The 21,468-nt window shown below is 32.0% G+C and overlaps 1 protein-coding gene across 1 annotated transcript; it reads left to right on the forward strand.

The window, feature by feature from the left end:
• Positions 1 to 16,692: 16,692 nt before the first annotated feature.
• LOC139520234 (uncharacterized) lies at positions 16,693 to 20,715 on the forward strand. The gene is made up of 2 exons (XM_071312716.1): positions 16,693 to 17,185; positions 18,654 to 20,715. Exons 1-2 carry the CDS (start codon positions 17,018 to 17,020, stop codon positions 19,134 to 19,136), a joined length of 651 nt encoding a protein of 216 aa, XP_071168817.1. The 5' UTR covers positions 16,693 to 17,017; the 3' UTR covers positions 19,137 to 20,715.
• Positions 20,716 to 21,468: the final 753 nt, after the last annotated feature.

Raw genomic sequence — 21,468 nt, forward strand, 5'->3', positions numbered from 1 at the left:
ATGAATATAATTAGCAGTCAGATGAAATATTTGTTTTTTGATAGAATTTATTTTTGTAAATAAAGGGCCATAACTCTGTGTACCAATTTTGGATATGGATTGTTTAATTATGCCTTAAAATAAAATACAACAGTATTGAATTGCATGCATGTTTCCCTCATCTAACCATAATTCATTTTATGATTCTACAATCAAAATATTGAATCAAAAGGTACTTACTTAACAGTGAGGTAAAATATATATTTTCTGTATCTAATATAAATATATGGTCTTCTAAGGTTGCAGATTCTCTGTAAAATAAATAAAGTATATATACATTTATCTTACCTCCTATAGATTTATAGAGATATGATTGGTTAAAGGACTACACGTGGTGACTATGTATATTTGATATAGGGTGTCCTAAAAAATATACAGTTAGCAACCATACATGGTTACTTACCATATGGGGTTAGAAAAGTTATTTCCCTTTCAAAACATAAATGATGCCACAACCCTTCATAAAAACAATACTGCTCTCACCCCATATTGAATTTACTGACGCATAATATACTGTTAGGTCACTAACACACCATGTAACTAATATTATCAATTATAATTTTTATGAGGCAAATTTAAGTTAGGAACAAATTTTGGACAATTATAAAGGGGCATAACTCCAGAACGGTGACGTTTGTCCACATGTGTCAACTGTTGTGAATCTCATGTTATTTTCTAAAGTCAGCAAATAATTGAGAGATATATATACTATGCATGCAGGCGCTTCTGATAGAGTATCCAGTGTAACACAAAATTGATCTATGTGTTGTGGTAATGTATTTATTATTTTGTGTGTTAGGATGGAGTCTTTGTATGTGACTCCGATCAAATAAAGCAGTATTGTATTGGATGTTAGTTTCAACTATTTATTCATTGAATAGTCATGATTATCTTACAATTAACAAACTAAACATTTAAGTAGTTAACTCAACAGCAAGATTAAATATAAATTTCCTGTATCTTAATGTAAGTAATTAAGGTCTTCTAAACTTGATTCTCTGTAAAATAAGTAAAGAATATATACATTTATCAATTATAATTCAAATTGCTTGGCTCACGAAAATAAGTTGATTAATTATCTGAAAAGGTACATATTAAAGATCAATAACTCTTTGTTTATAGTCTGGCAACTGCAAACAATTACTAAATGTAGCCAATAACTGTGTTTTGTCTGCCTTATGTGCATCATAGCATGACGAGGATTAAGTAAGTAAGTAATAAGTGTGTTAAAGAATTGAAATTTAACTTGCTTCAGTTAAAAAAAAATCTATGAATATGTGCAGATCTTCATTGATAAAGGGACGTAACTCAATGTATTTATTATTTTGTGTGTTAGGATGGATTCTTTGTATGTGGCTCTTATCAAATAAATCAGTATTGCATTGCATGCTAGTTTCACTTATCTATCAATTGAATAGTCATGATGATCTTACAATTAAAAACCCTAAAAATTTAAATACTTCCCTCCACAGCAAGATTAAATATAAATTTCCTGTATCTTAACGTAAATAATTAAGGTCTTCTAAACTTGATTCTCCGTAAAATAAAGAAAGAGTATATACATTTATCAATTATTATTCAAATTGCTTGGCTCAAGAAAATAAGTTGATTAATGATCTGAAAAAAGTGCATATTGAATAACAATAACTCTTTGTTTGGGTCTGGCATCTGCATACAATTACTAAATGTAGGCAATAAGTGTGTTTAATAATTCAAATTTTACTTGCTTTGAACAGATAAAAAATATCTATGAATATGTGCGAGCAAGTACAGCATTATTACATTGCATGCTAGTTTCACTAGTCTTATAATTAAAAAAGTAAAAGCTTAACGTATATGTACTAAACTTTACAGCGAGAATAAATGTAAATTTCCTGTATCTTAATATGTGGTCTTCGAAACTTGATTCTCTGTAAAACAAATAAAGTTGTTTATAGTCTGGCAACTGCAAATAAAGTATAAATACATTTATCAATTATAATTGTGGTTTGTTTTCAAAATTACTTGTATAATTATGTGCTTTTGGAACTACCTGCAATAACATGTGTTATCTCTATGTGATTCATTGGACTAAAAATTCAAAAGAGAAGTGCATAATCATGATAATGGCAATACACCATGTACATCAATAATGTTCTGAGAAATGCATTCATTTAGTTTAAGCAAATATGAATGTGTAACAGTAAAATGTGGTCCGGTAGGAAAATTTGTCCGCCGGACATTTTTCCCTAGGTAATCAAGTCCATGGCCATAATTTTACTAGGAATAAAAGTGCTAGAATAAATTCACCTAGGAAAATAAGTCCATAGCTCGTAAAATAAGGCTGTCATTTATTTTCCTAGGAAAATTTGACCTTAAACATGTTTTGTAGTAAAATTATGATCATGGACTTGTTTACCTAGAAAAAAATGTCGTTTCCAATTTACATTCTGGAAGCAAAAGAAAATGAACACTTTTTACCAGATAAATACAATGCAATAGATTGACTGTGAATAAATACAACTTTTAACAAAATGCATTTTAATTATCAGCTGCAAATTTATATACATATATGTGTTTATTTGAAGTCAGCAAATAGATATTTTACCGGTATTTATAAATACTGGAATCACGTCTTTTTCGTTTCCTTTCTTTTCGTGGTTTCCTTTCTACTTGACGTTCAACTTCAGATTCAGAATTTGTACTGGATTGTGACAAATTAAAATTACTTGCAACTGCATTATCATCTGTTGTTTCATCATTTTCCTCCATGAATGTGTTCTGGGTCAGAAACACACTGCCATCTTCACAATCCACATCCTCCTCATCCTGTTCTGTACTGTTACCAGTCTGGCCATCCTGTTCATCATCTCCGGTGTTATCATTATTTTCCATTTCTGGATTACTTATCCATAGTTTAGAATTCTTCTGGTTGTGAGGACCGACTGTCTTAGACTGTTCATTGTTCCAAAGAACAATGTTCCCTTTGCCTTTGTACTGTATTATTTTGTATGGACCAATATATTTCCTCTGTTCGATAGTAGCCATACCAGCTTTCCTACGGAAATTTTCTAGCAGAACATATTGACCAATTTCATATGATTTAGTGTCAACATTATGCCGTCTGTCATATGCCTCCTTCTGCCTTTTTTTTAGCTTTATCTACATTTTGTTTTAATTTTTCACAGACCTCTTGACGTACAACTTCCAGATTTGATATAATATTCTCAGCACTATGTTCTACAGCTTCATCCCCTAAATTTTCCACATAACTATCTAATGTTTCATTAGGCAGTACCGCCTGATGTAAATACATGACGTAAAATGGTGTGAATTTGGTTGAATGATGGTAGGATGTTCTGTAATTAAACAGACATTTTTCGATATGTTGATCCCAATCTTGGGAGTGATCTGAAATTGTCTTGTTAATCATACCCTTCAAGGTCCGGTTAAACTTTTCCACCATTCCGTTAGCTTGTGGGTGGTATGGAGAGGTGGTAATGTGCTTAATTTTTAGTGTTTCACAAATGTAGGTTATTAATTTGCTGTTAAATTCTCCACCTTGGTCAGATACAATCTCTCTCATGACCCCAAACCTGCATATTGTACTATATAATTTGCTTCCAACTTCAGCTGTAGATTTTGAGTATATAGGGAAAGCTTCAGGCCATTTTGATGTTTAGTCCACACAGGTTAATACATACCTACAAAAGTAAGAAAAAATCAATAAAAACATATGGGAAGGAAACTTCTATCTTAAATTATATAAAGTATTTAGCTATATTTAGCCACAGGTAATGTGGCATCAAAAACAAGAAATTATTTGAAGTCAACCAAATCAAGCATTCGTAGTTCGTCATTCCCATGTTCGTCGGACATTGAGCAAATATAAAAAAAATGATGCAGTATGATTGCCATTAATACAACTCTCTACAAGATAAAATTGAGAATGGAAATGGGGAATGTGTCAAAGAGACAACAACCCGACCATAGAAAAAACAACAGCAGAAGGTCACTAACAGGTCTTCAATGTAGCGAGACATTCCCGCACCCGGAGTCGTCCTTCAGCTGGCCCCTAAACAAATATATACTAGTTCAATGATAATGAACGTCATACTAATTTCCGAATTGTACACAAGAAACTAAAATTAAAAAAATCTAGTGGAAAACGACCATGCAGACGAGACTTATGTCGGTGATGAATTGCAGACAAGACAACAATCAAAAGATGTAATTCATGTGATCAAGCCAAGGTAAAATTATATCATTTATTTTTATTTTACACGATATAAAGCGAACTCAGACAACTGAAAATGATCTATAGTTTTCATTCTAAAATGATGTTTGCATAATTTGTTATGTGGTGTATATTGTATGTCAATTTTGTTTGAATAATGACATGGAAAGAAATAACAACTTAAACATTGTTTGGTAAATACCTGCATGCTTTCGTTTTTAAATAGGTAATTCCACATAAGTAAAGCTAATTAGATAAATTTTTGGTATCTAGTAACATATGTATTTGGGTATTTAGAAGTATATAATTCTTTTCAATTCACTGGAATTGCAAGCTCAATCATACATATAAGCAAAACGACATTTTTATAAATGATGAGCTGTTGTAAATTATTTCTTAACTAACATGACTAAGTGCACACATAATAAAACTAAGTGGATAAAAATGGAATCAAATATAGGCAACAATAGTATACCGCTGTTTATAAAGTCAATTTTCGATAAAGAGTGAACAAATCAATGAAACGAACCTAAACCAAAACCGAGGGAAACACACCAACAACAAGAAACAGCAGAAAAACAGAATTACAAAAAAGGCAAAAGCAATCACACACAGAAACCGACTGTCTGATTTACAGCTGCTATATTCCTGACTCAAAGTGATACGATATTAATTATAGTTATTTTTAATTCAGTTTTTACCGTATATTCACTAAGCACTTATATTGCAGGGATCATTTTTTTGATACAAAGGCACGAACATGTGCTTCTGGTAAATAGCGTCTTGGAACTGTATCTTTAAGGAGAAATGCTGTTCAGAAGGGTACACTTGGTGTTCGGTGGGAGAAAGCAAGAGTTAGCGAATCAAAACTGTTACCGACACGTAAAATGGGAATACCAAACGAGTAACAATCTATTATTTGCATGTACTAATCTGACAACTAAACTAGTTTGTTTTATTGTTAATTTTGGGTAAATACGTTATAAATGGTGATATATTTATATGTTAATAATGTTATTTGTTGACTTTTACGATTGTTGAAGTTAATTGTTAATGTTGACACCTTAATAAGCTATTATGAAATGCATAATTTGTTATGTGGTGTTTGATCATTTATTGGATGTAAATTTTCCGAAAAGTATGACATGGAAAAGTAATGATGATTAAAAACAATATATTTGGTAAATATCTGCTTGTTCGTTTTTACAAATGTAGTTCACATTTGTATAGCTATTTACTTTAGTTTAATCTAGTTACATTTGTATTTTGGTATTTAGAAATATACTTGTTTACAAGAAACTTCAGTTGCATTGCATTGCACCAACAATACACAATAACCAAAAACGCACACACAAAAACAAAAACGCACACACACAAAATAAACTCCGACTTAAAAATTGAAGAATAAATTCAAAATTTTCGTCTGTATAATGGTAGATATGAGACATGTAGGATAAACAATACTACAAAACGTTTGTGTTAGGCATTTTTAATCCAATGCGATCAACATAAAAGATACAAAAAATAACAAGTTATCACAGAGATAATATAATGTTATCAAAACCTCTTTTGGTCATTATAATGTAAAAAGGAAAAAAAACATGATATAAGAAATTAAAAAAAAACAAGATTGTCATGAATATTAATTTCATTTGTCTATAACTGGTGTTTTCTTTTCATGTGAGCGTCTAAATACCTCTTTGAAGTGAATATCTTTTCACATTGAGTACATAGTATTCCTCTGTTATGGACGGCCTGGTGTTGTTTTAAATTGTCCTTCCTATTATAAAGTTTACCGCATATTGAACATGAATATTCCTCTTTGACGTCATGAGTCTTTTTGTGTCTGTTTAGATTACTGCGAAAACGGAAATTTTTGTTGAAAACAGTACATCTATGGTCTTTAACACCACTATGTATTCCCAGATGATCCTTTAGTTGCTTCTTTTCTTCAAATAATTTGTCACAATATGAGCACTGAAATCTTTTATTGTTATTTGCTCTGTTTTCATGTTTTTTTAATTCAGTCTTTCCTTTAAAACATTTTTCGCAGTAGTGCATTCGAATGGTCTTTTTTCTGAATGACTTCTGGTATGTTTTTCATGGTTTGCCTTACTAAATGATTTAAAACTGCATTTTTCTAGTGAACATTCGTATGGGCCTTCATTTTGGTGCCTCAGTTCATGCTGCCGTAACGTTGATTTGTTTGTGAACAGTTTGCCACAGTGTTTGCATAGCTGGGGTTCATAAGATGATGACATTTCTAAAATAAAAATAATAATCAGAGGTCATTTCATAAAAAGTTAATCAAAGGATTTCGATTAAATTATAAAAGTTACATGAACGTTCATATCAAATTATTAATATTTAGCTGATGTAACGTGTAGTTAAATAAGATTATTTTTTTTAATCTGGTTATGAATGGTGATATATTATGATCGAAGATATACAAGATTTGAGGAAAAGTGTAACTATATATATATATATATAGTATCAAAAAGACTTGGTCCAATAATTGACCCCTGTGGAACTCCTGGCTTAACTGCACGATATCTGAGTTTCACCTTCTAAAACTTTTTTTTCGAATATGTACAAATATTGAATCCTGAAATTGAGTGCATGAAATGGAAGCAAGCAAGGGACACTAATCTTGTTTTTTATCGTATCTTTATAATGGTTGATAAAATCAAAGGACAATTACATTGTTCATATATTAGTGTGTCCCCGACATCCTTCGATATTCGATGTGTTGCCGACATCCTTTTTCCATTTTTCAAAAATATGACGTTTTTCGACCATAATGACGGATATTTGTGAGTTACAAGTATTTTCCCGAGTACAATAAAGAATTCGGACATGTTCATTTGTTGATAAATGAGGCGGTTGTTGATAAATGAGGCGGTTCTTGATAATCAATTTGTTGTTATGAAAATTTTTGCCGATATCCTGCATGTTTGACGTAATTCCTAAAACTTGTATCGAAGTGTTTGCAAAATTGAGATAACCAATAATATTGAGCAATGGTTCATTTATTTTCCTACTTTATATAGTCTTTGGTGGACTATTTTGTATAATCATAACTCTCACATAACTGGCATAATAAGTAAAATTCTTACCTTGAAGCGACAAGATGGTGGTCCAATTTTAATCGCCGACACCCTGCGTGATGACGTAGATTCCCCCCTTGAATACTTGTACTGCATTGGATGTAACAGTATTGTCCATACCAAATTTAATCAAATAAAGTCGTCTCGCATGCCTCCAGAACCCCACACCCAAAGAACCGGTTTGGCCACCACATAGCAATTTTAACTTATTTTTACAATTTAAAGTGTGTATATGTTAAGTATGTTTAAATGAACATATGTTCCCATAGTTAAGGACTTCATTCGTTTTGGGTTGAAAAATACAGCCAAAGTTTAGATTTAGGAAGTGTTCTATATTTTGACTTTAGTGGAACCTTACACTGTTAAAAACTGAGCCGAGGGTTGACTCGGTAAACATGTTAAAGTACAATGAATGGTTGATATAAATCACAAATTAAGCCATACATTATAATTTCTTCAACCGATCAAAGCTGAATATACTTTGTCTTGCAATTATTATTTTGCTTGAACACTCATTTGATTTTGTTACGCTCATGTTATATAGAAACACTTGTTAAAATTTACTTCGGATTAGTTTTCGCACAATGTTGAGAAGAACAGCTAGGAAGCGTAAAGACAAAGGACAAGACCTTACGTTGCCAAGAAACACCACCACAAGGGCGGAAATACTCACAACTGGACACCAGACACAGACAGCAATGCCAATGGCACCTACATTTTCTACAGCTTGGTCTAGGACTGGTCCCATCACTTACTCAACCGACTTAGGATCTGTCATATCAACATATACAAACACAGTGTCAAGCTACACGCAGCACACAGACAACAATGTATCCGTGCAACATGCAGGTAATCAGGTCATTAATTTGAAAGCTACATGTACATGTATTATCAGAATTATGCATGTTCATTAAGAAATATGAAAAGTTTTAATGGGATTTATTTCCCTCTACTACTTGTAATTTGAACTTTATATTTTCTCCATAGTGAGTTCTAGAGCACCGTCCCTTGATGAATATTGTCCAGTAGCAATGTTGACCCTTGCTATTGTGCATTAGTCATGAGGAGAATCACTACTGGAGTAATCTCATGTATCTGTAGCTAGTTCTGAAGGATCCCCCTTGATGACCTTTGCATTGTTGTGATGAAGTCCCTCACTACTGTGCATTGGTCATGAGGAGAACTACTGCAGATTGAGATACTATATTCCCGGTTCTATTTTTACTATTTTTTAGTTTCCGTATTTTAAAATAAACTTAATATCATATCCTTTTAATATTAAATCGGCCTCATTGCACTCAATGTCTCTTACTATAATTATATCCTACATTGCTCATATTATCAATTTATTATTTGTGTATTACTTATTGTGTATTTCACTAATGTTTATATAATCATTGTATTATGATGTTTTTGTATCTTGCCTGACAAGGGCCCATGATTGGAAAAATAAAATAATGTCTAATGTCTAATGTCTAATGTCTAATGTACACCTTATACTAGGATACAACAAATGTATATTCCACAGCAAATATACGGTATAAATACTGATATCGCTATCAATGTACCACAAAAAACATAAAGGACAAAATTTATACAAGTGAATATATAGATATGGTTATATTGTTAACACAAAACATGCCATCAGATTCAAACACTCAAAAAATTAGTGGTACAAAATTGGCAGCTTGTATTGCAGTCTGCTCCAAACCAGTCAAGAATCTTTGGTATTGAGGTGTGTACAACCGCTTTTATAAAATTTACTAGTATTTAATGTAATCTTCATTCTGGAATATTTCAGGAGTTGCTCAAATATATGAGTATTATACTCTTAGGTGCCAAGCGTTGTAATAATTTAGGCTTGCAGCATTATGACAAACAATTTCGTTTGATGACTCTAACCGCATGAAAATCCTAGTGATTGAATAGAACATTCACATGAGTGATGCCCAGCGACAGGTTCGGAAAAACTTTTGGATTAGGGACTAAATGTACATTATCTAAACGGCATCAATAAGAAATACAGCAGTTTTGTTTTTCACTCATTTTGAAATGTAAATATACAGTCATGTCTATTTGAGTATCGAGTTTTGTTTATATTATGATATTCAAGATTATGGATTAAAATCAAAAGACCAAAACTTACATGTATTACTAATCTTTTTAACACCTACTATTAGTATTGTTAAAATTATTGACACTAAAGAAGGCTATTTATTAAACCGAAATATTTGTCAACACGATTTGATAACAACATCTTCGTATAATACCATTTTATATTAGTACCGTTGCGAAAATGTTTTGACTGATATATATATAAACAAGTCTAAATTGACAACAACGTTCCAACCTATGATTGCATTGGCTAAAAATTGCAATTTTTATACGTGAGCATGTAACAAATTTCGTTGTAGAGGCGTCTAAATGCAGCACAAACAACATTTTCCAAAAGACCAAAAGAGTGAAAAGGTACGTACATTTTAACAAAACGCATTTGACTAACTGGTCGAACAACTGATGTTTTTAAACCCTGCTGACTGCCATTGGCGAATGCCAAATAAATTGATCACAAGGTGTAACAAAATGGATCTCTATATTTGTTGAATATTAAGTAGAAAACAATAAACTTGTGGCAATGATGATAAACCACAACATGAGGTGCTATTTTTTTTTGACAATTAATGTCTCTTCAGTGTTGTTAGGGATCGAAACGAAATAAATATAAACAAGTCTTAATTGAAAACAACGTTCAAACCTATGATTGCGTTGGATAAAAATAGCAATTTTTATACGTGTGCACGTGTGCATGTAACAAATTTCGTTGAAGAGGCGTCTAAATACAGCACTAAAAACATTTTTCAAAAGACCAAAAGAGTGAAAAAATATATTTGACAAACAGATCGAACAACTGATGTTCTTTATAAACCCTGCTGACTGCCATTGGCGATTGCCAAATAAATAGATGAGGTGTAACAAAATGGATCTCTATATTAGTTGAATATTAAGTAGAAAACAATAAACTTGTGTGATATATATATATATATTATATGAATCTATATTATGAATAAAAGCTGTGGCCAGATATCGCCAATCCATATATGTGTTTTGTTTTAATGGCACCATCTGAGATAATTGCTAATTTCCTTCATATAAACACTTTGAATTAAAAACAATCGCCTGCGAAATTATATCTATCACTTCTGACCAAGGAATTTTCAAACAGCCATCATAATTGAAGAATTTTACTTTGTTTCGACTTTAACATGAAATACAATTACTTCATTTAGCTTGATAATAACTGTGGCAGATGACCACTCACTACTATATGGTCCATTGTAGCAGCACAAAAACAGTGCTAGAAAACGGATAAGTATATAAAGACAAATCACTGTGTAAACTGAATTTACTGAATAGTTATTGTAATTGTGGGTAATTTTTTGTTTAGAAACAAAAGCATATTTGTCTATTAGAATGATGAATTTCCTCAGTCGTTTTCATTATACACGTGTATTATTCACCAAGGATATTACCAGTCCGGTAGTCCGCACTTCTGTGTTGACATACATTATCATTGATATGGTCATAGTTGTAAAGTAACTGTTAAGAAAACTTTGAATTTTGAAATACTTAGGCTTTTCTACCTCAGAAATAGATTTCTTAAGCTGTATTTGCTCTTCAACTTTGTACTTTATTTTGCCTTTTTTTTTTACCGTTTTTTGTTTTGGCGCGTTTGGCGTAAATTTAAATTTTCAATCCTGGTATCTGAGATGAGTTTAGTTTTTTTCAAAGGTTCAAGAGTATAAACACTATCATTTTGTTAATGAATAGCTATCTGCATGCAAACCAAAATGGCTATTTAAACCGTAGTTTTTTTTTTATTAAAATGTTTACTTGCATTTTATACCACAATCCACAATCAAATCTCCTTTTACTAATTTTTAAATGGTCGCTATACACTTCTGGTACAGACAAATTGGTATCGCTAATTTTATTGTACCAGTTTATTTTGTAACAACAACCAAGTATGTAAAAACCAGTGAATTCTGAGTTATGTCTCTTTGAACGACAAACACAACTATTTATAACCTCAACTGTTTATATAGGTGACACTGTAAGTAAGTATAATCTGATACAGCATTTTACAATAGATACATTTTGTGAGTTTGAGAAACGGACATCGCGGTGCAACGGCTGTAATCTTCATTAATTGTAACTAGGATTACTCAGGAAACTCTCGCTTTTTGTAACAACAAAAAACTGGCAGCCACTAGTGATGAAAGTGGCGATAAATATCAACAATCATATAATCTATTGAAATTTCAATAACACAACAGTAATAAACAAACCTATTAATTACCATAGTTGCGCAGAAAGGGAGAAATATACTTCTACCTATTTGTTTTGTTTCCTTCTTTAATTTTGTAAGAATAATGCAAACAACAAATTTAAAATTTGAAATTTGGCTGATTTTTTTTCATAATTCATGTTAAACTTGATGACAATTTATTACTGATTTGAAAAATACTGTACAAAATTAACTGGAACACCCAAAACTGACCGACGAACATGGGGTTAGGGTATAAAAGGGAGACAATTCATGAAAATATGATTTTATTCAAATATTGGGCAGGGTTAAGAATTGAGAAGCATTTTTCAAAATTAATTCAAAAATTGCTATCTTCTTTACTTTTAAACTTGTACAGTTGTCAGAACATAAATAATGGTCAGTTAAGACCAAAAAGTGGGAAAATAAAATAACTCACAATAAAGATATTTTAAATAAAAATCCTGAAGCACAGCTAAATTTTTAAATTCAAATTCCTGTGATTGACAAGTAGGAGGAGATATCCATGACAACAACTTTCTGTTTATGTTTACAACGGAAGTAGCATGCTACATGTGGCTTTATTATCTATAATCTAATGCATGCATTTGTGAAATGAAAATCTACTTACTAATTGCAGGGAATCATTCAATTATAAAATCCTTTAAAAGCTTCAGAATATAGATAGTCTTTTAATCTGTTGTGCCAACTAATGTTTAAAAAAAATGTTATATCCCAAACAAATGTCACTTTTATAAATTAATGTAACTATTCCCAGAGGTGGCCCATATAAGAAATATTTTCAGGATTTGGAAGCCACCCTCTTACTAATTTTAGGACACAATTAGGCATAATATCTCTTTTTTTCCATGTGTAATTTTTAAATTTAGGGTCTCTTTCAAGAGCAGCTTGTTTTCGTAATAAATATCTGTCATCTTCCAAGCTTCACGGTGAAACATCATTGTCCAGAAATATTTGTAGTTTTCTTTTCGCAAACTATGATTTCTTTGATGTCTCCCTTGAGGTTCACTTTCCCACCGCATTTGTCTGTTGTTTTCACTAGTAATACAAGGTTTGCAAAAACAAAAGGGGCATTCCTCACATTCTTGGTCTTGTTCTATGCGGAATTGGTTTTCCTCAATTCCAGCTTCTATCTCCTCCTGTTCATTGTCACTAGTTTGTGTGGACATAGTTGCAACTTGTGCAATCTCATTATTACTATCTACTAACTTTACATCCCAATTGTAATATCCAAATAAACTGTAAATAGTTTCCTTTTGTTCTTCAGTGACAAGTGCTATTTTCTCCATTTTGTCAAGTCTATATTTTATATCTAATTTACACGACTTTCTTTTATCAAACTGTAGCAATAAAACAACAATATTTTTCCCTCCAAATCTTAGCATCAAATACCTTGGATATCATACTCCCAGTGTTTTACACACCTCATATTATAATAAGGTACCTACAGGAGAGATTGCATTTATATTTTATGTTTTACACGAGAAGATTTTACATACGGGATAAAAACTGACATAATGATTATTTTAAAAACATATCAAACATGCTTCTGTACATCATTGTGTCTGTAATGCTTTGAAAATTAAGTCCAGTACTCCTTTAGAGTCCCCTTTCAAATTGAGGGAGGCTATCAATAAGGACAGTGCATGTTTCATAATTTGTTTAATTCTTACTGTCCCCACTCCCTATAATTCCATATTTAAAAATGTCAATTGCTATAATGTAATTGTTAAATTGTTATATCCATAATATTATTACTTAGGATTTGTAGATAAAAATATAAATAAAACAAACCCCTGCCATGGTCCAAAATGTCCTAGACTGGGTCAAATTTTACGACTGTTTACATATAGATCATGTAGATAATCTTCTAGATGTATAATATTATTTTGCATCAGTTACTTTTAGTATTCTGGTATTATTCACTTGCTATTGAAAATGGAAAAAGAAACAAAACGACCACCTTGCTTCAAAATTTCTGTTCCTGGAGATGACAGTAAAAAGCAATTAGTACTTTCAAAGTTACAAAAAGTTCGGACTATACTTGTCCAGCAACTGAATCACCCTGTAAATAATGCTGACATCTTAGAGAAGGTCTTAGACTATTTTCTTCTTGACCATAATGGACAGTCCTCAAAGTCTGATATGACAACATTAGATTTAAATACCTACATCCAGGTGCAGAAAAAAGATGTCGATCAAAAATTGTTCCTAACGGCAGAAACATCACTACAGAAAATCATCAAAGTTGTAGAAAACCACTCTTCCATTTGCAATGGACATTTCAGTATAAAGAAGTTGACACCAAAAGGACATGTAGCTGCAGTGCGTTTTAATTGTGACACTGATAAACACCATTCCATGTTATGGTCATCGTCTCCTTATTTACCTAACGGTGAATACCTTGCAAACTTGAGGACATTTCACGGATATATTTGTAGCGGAATGTTACCAGTGCACTACAACAGATTTGCTAATGCTGCTAAAATAGGACATATCAACAAACAAAAACAGCAATACATGTTTCAAAGATACAAAAATCATATTGAACAGCAATACAATGAAAGTATTGAGTCAGCAGTACTAGAAGAAATTGGAATGTACGATGAATTGACAGGAATTAACATAATAACAGATGCTCGACATGGCTGGCGTAAAAATGCAAAAGACAGCAGTGTTGTTGCCATAGGAGAAAAAATCCACAAAGTTCTTAAATGTGAACATGTTACAAAATCTGATGATTCTGTATCACAGCGCCATGAAAAATTGGGAACACAACGAATCTACCATTACTTGGAAGAGCAAGACGTACACGTTAATGTACATTCTCATGACCGAAATTTGAGTATTAACAAGCTGGTAAAAGACACAGGAATTATTACAAATCAGAACGATCCATGGCATGCCATCAAAAAGGTTAAAGTTGCAATGAAAAGAGTATCTGCGGGACCAAAATATTTAAAAGAAAAGTCCTGGTCTGCTCAACTAGAGGACAAGGTGGAATCAGTTGCCACACATTTTCATTGGGCTGTTAGAAACTGTGAAGAAAATCCAAAGGAATTAAAGGATGTATTACTAAATATTGTGGAACATTATAAGAACAATCACCAGAAGTGTCATCCTGATTCACGATGTAAGCGTGATACAAATTACGAACCTAAGCGGATAATTATTTCAATACCAATTGCTGAAAAACTTCTCCTAGGTGTTATTCGGAAATCTACAATTTACACCCACCCTGAGGATTATGTGTTAGCCAAAGATACATGTTATGTTGAGAGCTTTAACAATACTATGAACATGTTCCAAGATAAAAGAATTGCTTTTAGTAATGACAATTACCAAGCTAGAAGTCAGTTGGCAGTTTGTCATTGGAATGAAAATGTTGATCGCGATTTCACATCAATCTGGAACCCAAACCGTAGAAATGCCCCAAGAAGTAACATTGGCAAAAAGAACTATAAGCCTCCAACTTATAATTACAGACAAAGTATTTGGGCTAGGCAAATAAATTCATTTTATTAGAGAAAAAATAGAGAGAAATTAATATTCATTCATCATCTTTATTATGAAGTAAATATTTTTATCTAAATATCAATTCATGGGATGCAACTTTAAATTTTTGTCTCATTTATAAAACATTTAATATTTCTTATTGGATACAGTGATATTGTGTTTCTATCTTGTATATATACATTAATTGGATTTTCATGAGATAAAATCTGTGTGTAAGTTTTATAGTTTTTTCATATTTTCTCTTATCACAGCATGCAGTCAGTAACATGTGCTTCTATTTACACAACAAGCAAATTCACTAAAAATAATCTGTTTCTTATCTTAGCACTGCCCATATCCAAATAGGCTTAATTGCTGTAGGGGTGTAAAATTTTCTAGGTCATCCCCGGTCTCGATTTAACATCGTGTCTACTTCTTTATATGCGTTTTATTGGTTTATTATGAAGGTTGTGTATACAAAATTTTATATGAAAACAGTATCGTATTTCTCTTAGAAAAATATCGCATTGGAAAAGTTTAATTTAAAAAACCATAATTATTCCGATTCTATTAAAATAAAAGTCGCACCTATGAAAAAAAATAAAATTAGCATCCTATTACAAGTGATTATGGCGTAGCATTGTCAAGAATCAGTCCGGTCTGTAATGCGCATGCGTCACGGGACAGAGGTTTTATCGATGAAATCGGTCTGTTGAATTAAACGGGGAAAAATGTTTAAATTGACGATTTAAATCTTTTCTTTTCATAAAATCCTTTTGACTTTGTTATATTTGTGCTCATCAATATTTCAGCAACTAGATGATATTTTTATTATATTTTTCGGATTTGTCTTTCTTGATACCAATTTTAGTTTTGTAACAGTCATAAAGACTTCTTTGTTGTAAATTCTTATATGTGAAATGTAAATTATTACCAATAAGGTCACATCTTTAAAAAATAATTTAAAATACTTAATCAATGAACATTAAATTGACTTTGTTATAAAATAAAAGAAGAAAGATTGCTCTATCTTTCGATATAAGTTTCAAAGTTTAAAAAAATGTTCTTCATGCTACCAACTTGAATAGAAATATGAACATTTTTACTAATTTTAAGAAAAACGTCACGATATGTGTAAACTGATACACACAAGAATCAAGATGTTATACGGCGCTGATTACATGATCACAGATTATAAGATAGCGAGAGCTATCGTATTTATACTCTCCTTTAACGTTTTTTTTTATTAATTATTTTATTTCAATACACACATTATAATTGTTACATAATTTGAATTATATATTTCAATGTAAATATATTAACAAATACGACATCCCCTCAAAAGTATTGATATACTGAAATGATTGAACAAGCATGGAATAAAATCTTGATTGTATGTCTTTAGCGAGGAAAAGACTCGCTGCAATACACAAGTAATGCACATACCTGGTTACATTCGACTAAAATAAAACGCAAAATAGGCAATATGTTTAAATTTAAACGAATATTTTCAAATGTTTTATACTGTCGTTTTAATAAAAAAAAAATCTTGCAATATTGTTTCCTCCATGATTAGATTACACACACACACACGCATCAATAAAGTTTAGATTTGTTAATTAAAACATGCCAAAGAGAGTTTCAGGTACACGTAGACATAATAAACAAGAGTAGGTGGTCGACTTAGCCGATAGAGTGTCAGAAATTATGTGTACAGAACAGGAAAATGATAATAAAAATGACAATTATCTGAAATATCGGCAAAAGATTAATCGTATTATAAGTTATTTTACATTTTATAACTGAAAATCAACGATGACGCTTCATATGCAATTACGTACTAAAAAGGAAATCAATTGGAGAGAGTTGTGCTTTGGACAGAAAATATTTATAAAAGAAGAGAGAATTGTTCCACAAAGAGAAATCTTACCAAATGAATACAGAGTTGAACGACTTATTTCCAGAAAATTAGAGAAAAGAAAGGTAGGCATTTAAGCTTAGTTTGGATGAAGTTGAAGTGTGTCATCTCTTTGAAATTCAAAACCACTTTAAATTATGTTAGTTAGTTTAAAACGAACTGACCATTCCATTACTGGTTATATAAAGACGTACAATTTCCATTTATTTATTAAACATTCAAACTTAAGCTTTGAACTTGTTTAAAATAGTGGACAAGCAGTTTTATCAATAAGAGATTCTCTGTTACCGTTTATACCATATATATATATAGCATCTGCTTCAAATATGAAAGCTCTTCTAAAAGATATTTGCTTAAAAGGGTCCAGTGTAATATTTTAAGAATCCACATATTATAACAAAATAATAGCCTTTTTTTTTTTTATCTATACGCTTTGACACTTTAATGCCTTAATTTGTATTCTTCATATAAAAAAAATCTGCAAGGTAATAAAAATATTTTTCTTACAAATTTGTTGATAGAAGAATAGTTTTTCAAATGGAGAGAATGAAATACATGTATACATAATCTATCTCCACAAAAGAAGAAAAAATGGTGTCTCATCCTTATTTAAAATTTCACCCAGAACGAATACGCCTGTTTATTTCGTTGTGGCATTCATATGTTTATAGATAACTACATTTAACCAAGGAATTGTATATTTAAATATACAATTCCTTGATTTAACCCATACGCTCTTTCGTATTTATAAACATGACCTGATTTTTGCATTTGATTTTCATCAATATTTCAAATAACAATCTTTTAGGAAAACTTTTTCGTAATGTTAAATTATTTGCAAACAATTTTGAGGTTCTTTTCAAAGTAACACATCTTTGATTTGTATATATATATTTACACATGATGCCGTGTTTGTTTGCTTTGTCCACTTGTCGCGTTATCATAAAGTACGATCTTTGATAAACTCCCGCATGGTACATATACTACTAATATATAAGGAGATAACTACATATCATTGATTACATTTTGTAAGCACCCCATTTCTAATATTTGCGTCTATGAGAGTTTTGTTTTTAATGAAATGCATTATATCAGATGTCTCGTTTATTCCAATGATGACGGATTTTTTTTATGAAGACAAATTGTGAATTTTTTTGTCCAGAAAATTTTTTCATATTGGCGCTTAATGGCATAGACCCCCCTTTTCTTTGCTTTGGTCTGAATATTTCGTTAATTATTTTCTTTTGCATATCTATATATTATCTTTTTTTGCAATGACTTGTCTGTTTCTCTAGAGCTTGGGATGTCCGCTTAAGATCTTCCGTCTTATTATTGAAAATGCGAAAAAGTAATTTTGGTTCCGAACAAGTTCTTAATAAGATACATAGGACTATGTCCCGACTTCTCTTGTTTTTCACAATTCTTCTAAGAAACATATATTATATGTTATACTTTATTACTGTGTATGATACATGTGCCGATTCTTATATTCTTATCAATTTTTATATTTGACACACATCCCTTTTTTTACAGGAGCTTATGTACATGGTGAAATGGGAAGGTTACTCTGTTTACGAATGCTCGTGGGAACCAGAGGCTCATCTTAACCAAGTTTTGTTAAATACCTTCTATACACCAGAAATCGACGATTCACGTCTGACGTTGTCAGCTCGTAACTTTGAATTGGCTATACAACAGAGGCTTAGAGGGAAGCACAATACTGTGATAATTAGATTTGACCTTGATGTGTTCAGACATTGTTTTGGTATAGAAAACAGTTACATTTTACAAAGTGTGGATGATTTTGAAAAATTACCACTACACAAAAACTGGCATTACAACCTGAACGCCAGTGGACGTGGATTGAAAATTGCATTTCCATTAACAGTCAAACCCAAATTACATATGAAAAAAGTTTATATTTCTGAAAAGGGTGCTTTGGAGATGAAAACTGTGCCTGTCGAGACGTTGAGGATGATATGTGCCATTGAAGTATGTACTTTTGATCAGCTATAGTGTCCCGCAGAGAATTTTGTAAAACTCTTCTCCATTCATATGTTTACATTCCATATATACCAGTCATGTCAGACGAATTTACAGCTTACTGCAAGCTCAAGCTAGACAAAGATTTAAAACCGGCTATATCAAATGCTCTTTCTCCTCATCTTCATAAAGATTTTCTAAGCCGAGGTGAAATTTCGCTGACTCTCGAAATTAAGAACAATTTTATCAGTGAAATTCACAAAACTAAAACGAAATTTTCCGATTATAAGTATATAGAAATTTTAAATACTCAGATTTCAACCTTTCAATTAAAAGGCACAGACCGACTTGAAGAAAGACTTAAAAAGACCGCGGAGCGAGTTTCTTATCAATACAAGACAAAATTTAGATGTGGCCGAAAACGTTCGTCTTTCAACGAGGGAATAACAAAGATTGCTGTGTATGACTCTGAACTTCAGGATGTGACTTCATTATCGTACCGCCTTTCAAAATTTGAGGAAGATAAAATAGAACTGTCTATTAGATGCAAAGAACTTCATAAACAATTACTTTCCGAAGAAAAACAAAGATCGCGAGGGAATGCCGATTACCAGAAATTGGAAACAATCACAGAGAAGTTAAAACGCGAAAACGACAGCCTACACAAATGCTTGGACTTGTTAGAAAAACACCATATTTCAAGTGTCGGCGGAAAACCGGTTGGTGATCTCGGCAAGTCTCAGAGATATGCTAAAATGCAAACGCTAAAGACACAATCTGCAAAGGCGCTATGGTTTGCTGAGACTTATGGTTTGACACCAAAAAATTTAGTTTTTGAAACCGAACACGGAGAAGACATCAACATAAGATTTGGAGAACAAACAGAAAGTCAATCGGAAAATGATGAAATTCGCCTGAAAGAAATACTTTTTCTCCTCGATAAATTTGCAATTAGTGATCAAGCATATCACGAGATAGCGATGAAGACAAATGACCTGCCAAAATTTTACTTAATAAAGAATTGCAGAGATAAATTTAACGAAGGCATACAGTTAGAACGGACGCCTGGAAATGTACCCGGCGCATTCTTGAATTTCAGGTCAGAAGTTGAGAATGCAATTAAACAGAAATTTAATGATGTTCCGACAGACGATGCTCAGAAAAAAGTCAGAATAAAGGTATCAGGCGACGGAACCAAAGTTAGCCGAATTTCGAATTATGTTGTAATGTCTTTTTCGTTGATCGATGACGAAACAAGTTTATCCTCGTTACATCAAAAAACTTTGGCGATCGTGAAATGCACTGAAAATTATGAAAATATTCGTTCGTCGCTGAAACCGTTGTTTGATGATATCAATGAGCTCTATTCTGAAGGTACAATTTTGATTGAAGACCGTCAATATGAGATCGAAGTTTTCTTTGGAGGTGATATGAAGTTTGTACAATTATGCCTGGGTCTCAGTAGCGCAATCGCAGAATATGCTTGTCCATGGTGCAAGGTGTCAAAAATGGAAAGAAGTGACTTTTCTAAATCCTGGAATTTCTATCATTTAGAAGAACACCGGCGATCCATTGCAGAAATAAATTTGATTAGTAAGAACAGTAAGAAACAGTTTAGCGTTAAGAATCCACCCCTAATACAAATAGATCCAAACCATATCGTTCCAGACGAACTTCATTTGACTATGAGAGTGTTCGACGTGTTACTGCGAAATTTGATTGATGATGCGGCAGAAAAGGATAACAGAGCAGCAGCAGTAGGTAACAAAACAGACTATCTAGAGTCTTTAGTCAAAAGTATCAGATCATGTGGGGTTTCGTTTAACATTTGGACACCAAAATCTGGAAGGTGCGAAAGAGATTGGACTTCTTTAAGGGGAGATGATATGAAAAAAATTATGAAAAATTTACCAGAAAAGTTAATGTTCTGTATTCATAACAATACCCACGATCAAACGGTGAAACTATGGAATGACTTTTCCTCCATTTTACGACTGATTAACTCCCCCGCTGTTGAACTCAAAACACCAGAATTTGTTTTCAATATGTGTAAAAAGTGGGCTTCTGACTTTATTGAAATCGGGAAGGAACGGAATGGATACCGTCCTGAAAATATTACTCCGTATATACATACGCTCGTCTATCACATCCCATTTTACGTGTCAAATTACGGACAGATTCGAAAGTTTAGCGGTCAGGCGGTCGAAAAAGTTAATGACAGTATTAAAACAATATATCAAAAGAAAACTAATAAGATGGATTGCACTATTGATACGATTAAAGTTAGAAAGCGAATAGAAAACTTATGCAGCGAAATGGAACGGGAAAGAAGGAATTATGTGAAAAAGAATGACGACTGGTGGGA

The sequence above is a fragment of the Mytilus edulis genome, chromosome 4 (assembly GCF_963676685.1).
Source record: "Mytilus edulis chromosome 4, xbMytEdul2.2, whole genome shotgun sequence".
NCBI lineage: Eukaryota > Metazoa > Mollusca > Bivalvia > Mytilida > Mytilidae > Mytilus > Mytilus edulis.

What these genes read in the sequence shown, in the direction of transcription:
- LOC139520234 (XM_071312716.1), top strand. Translation starts at nt 17,018, where the DNA reads ATGACGCTTCATATGCAATTACGTACTAAAAAGGAAATCAATTGGAGA. An exon ending in GAAAATTAGAGAAAAGAAAG is followed by an intron (nt 17,186 to 18,653) that starts GTAGGCATTTAA and finishes CTTTTTTTACAG; the next exon opens with GAGCTTATGTACATGGTGAA.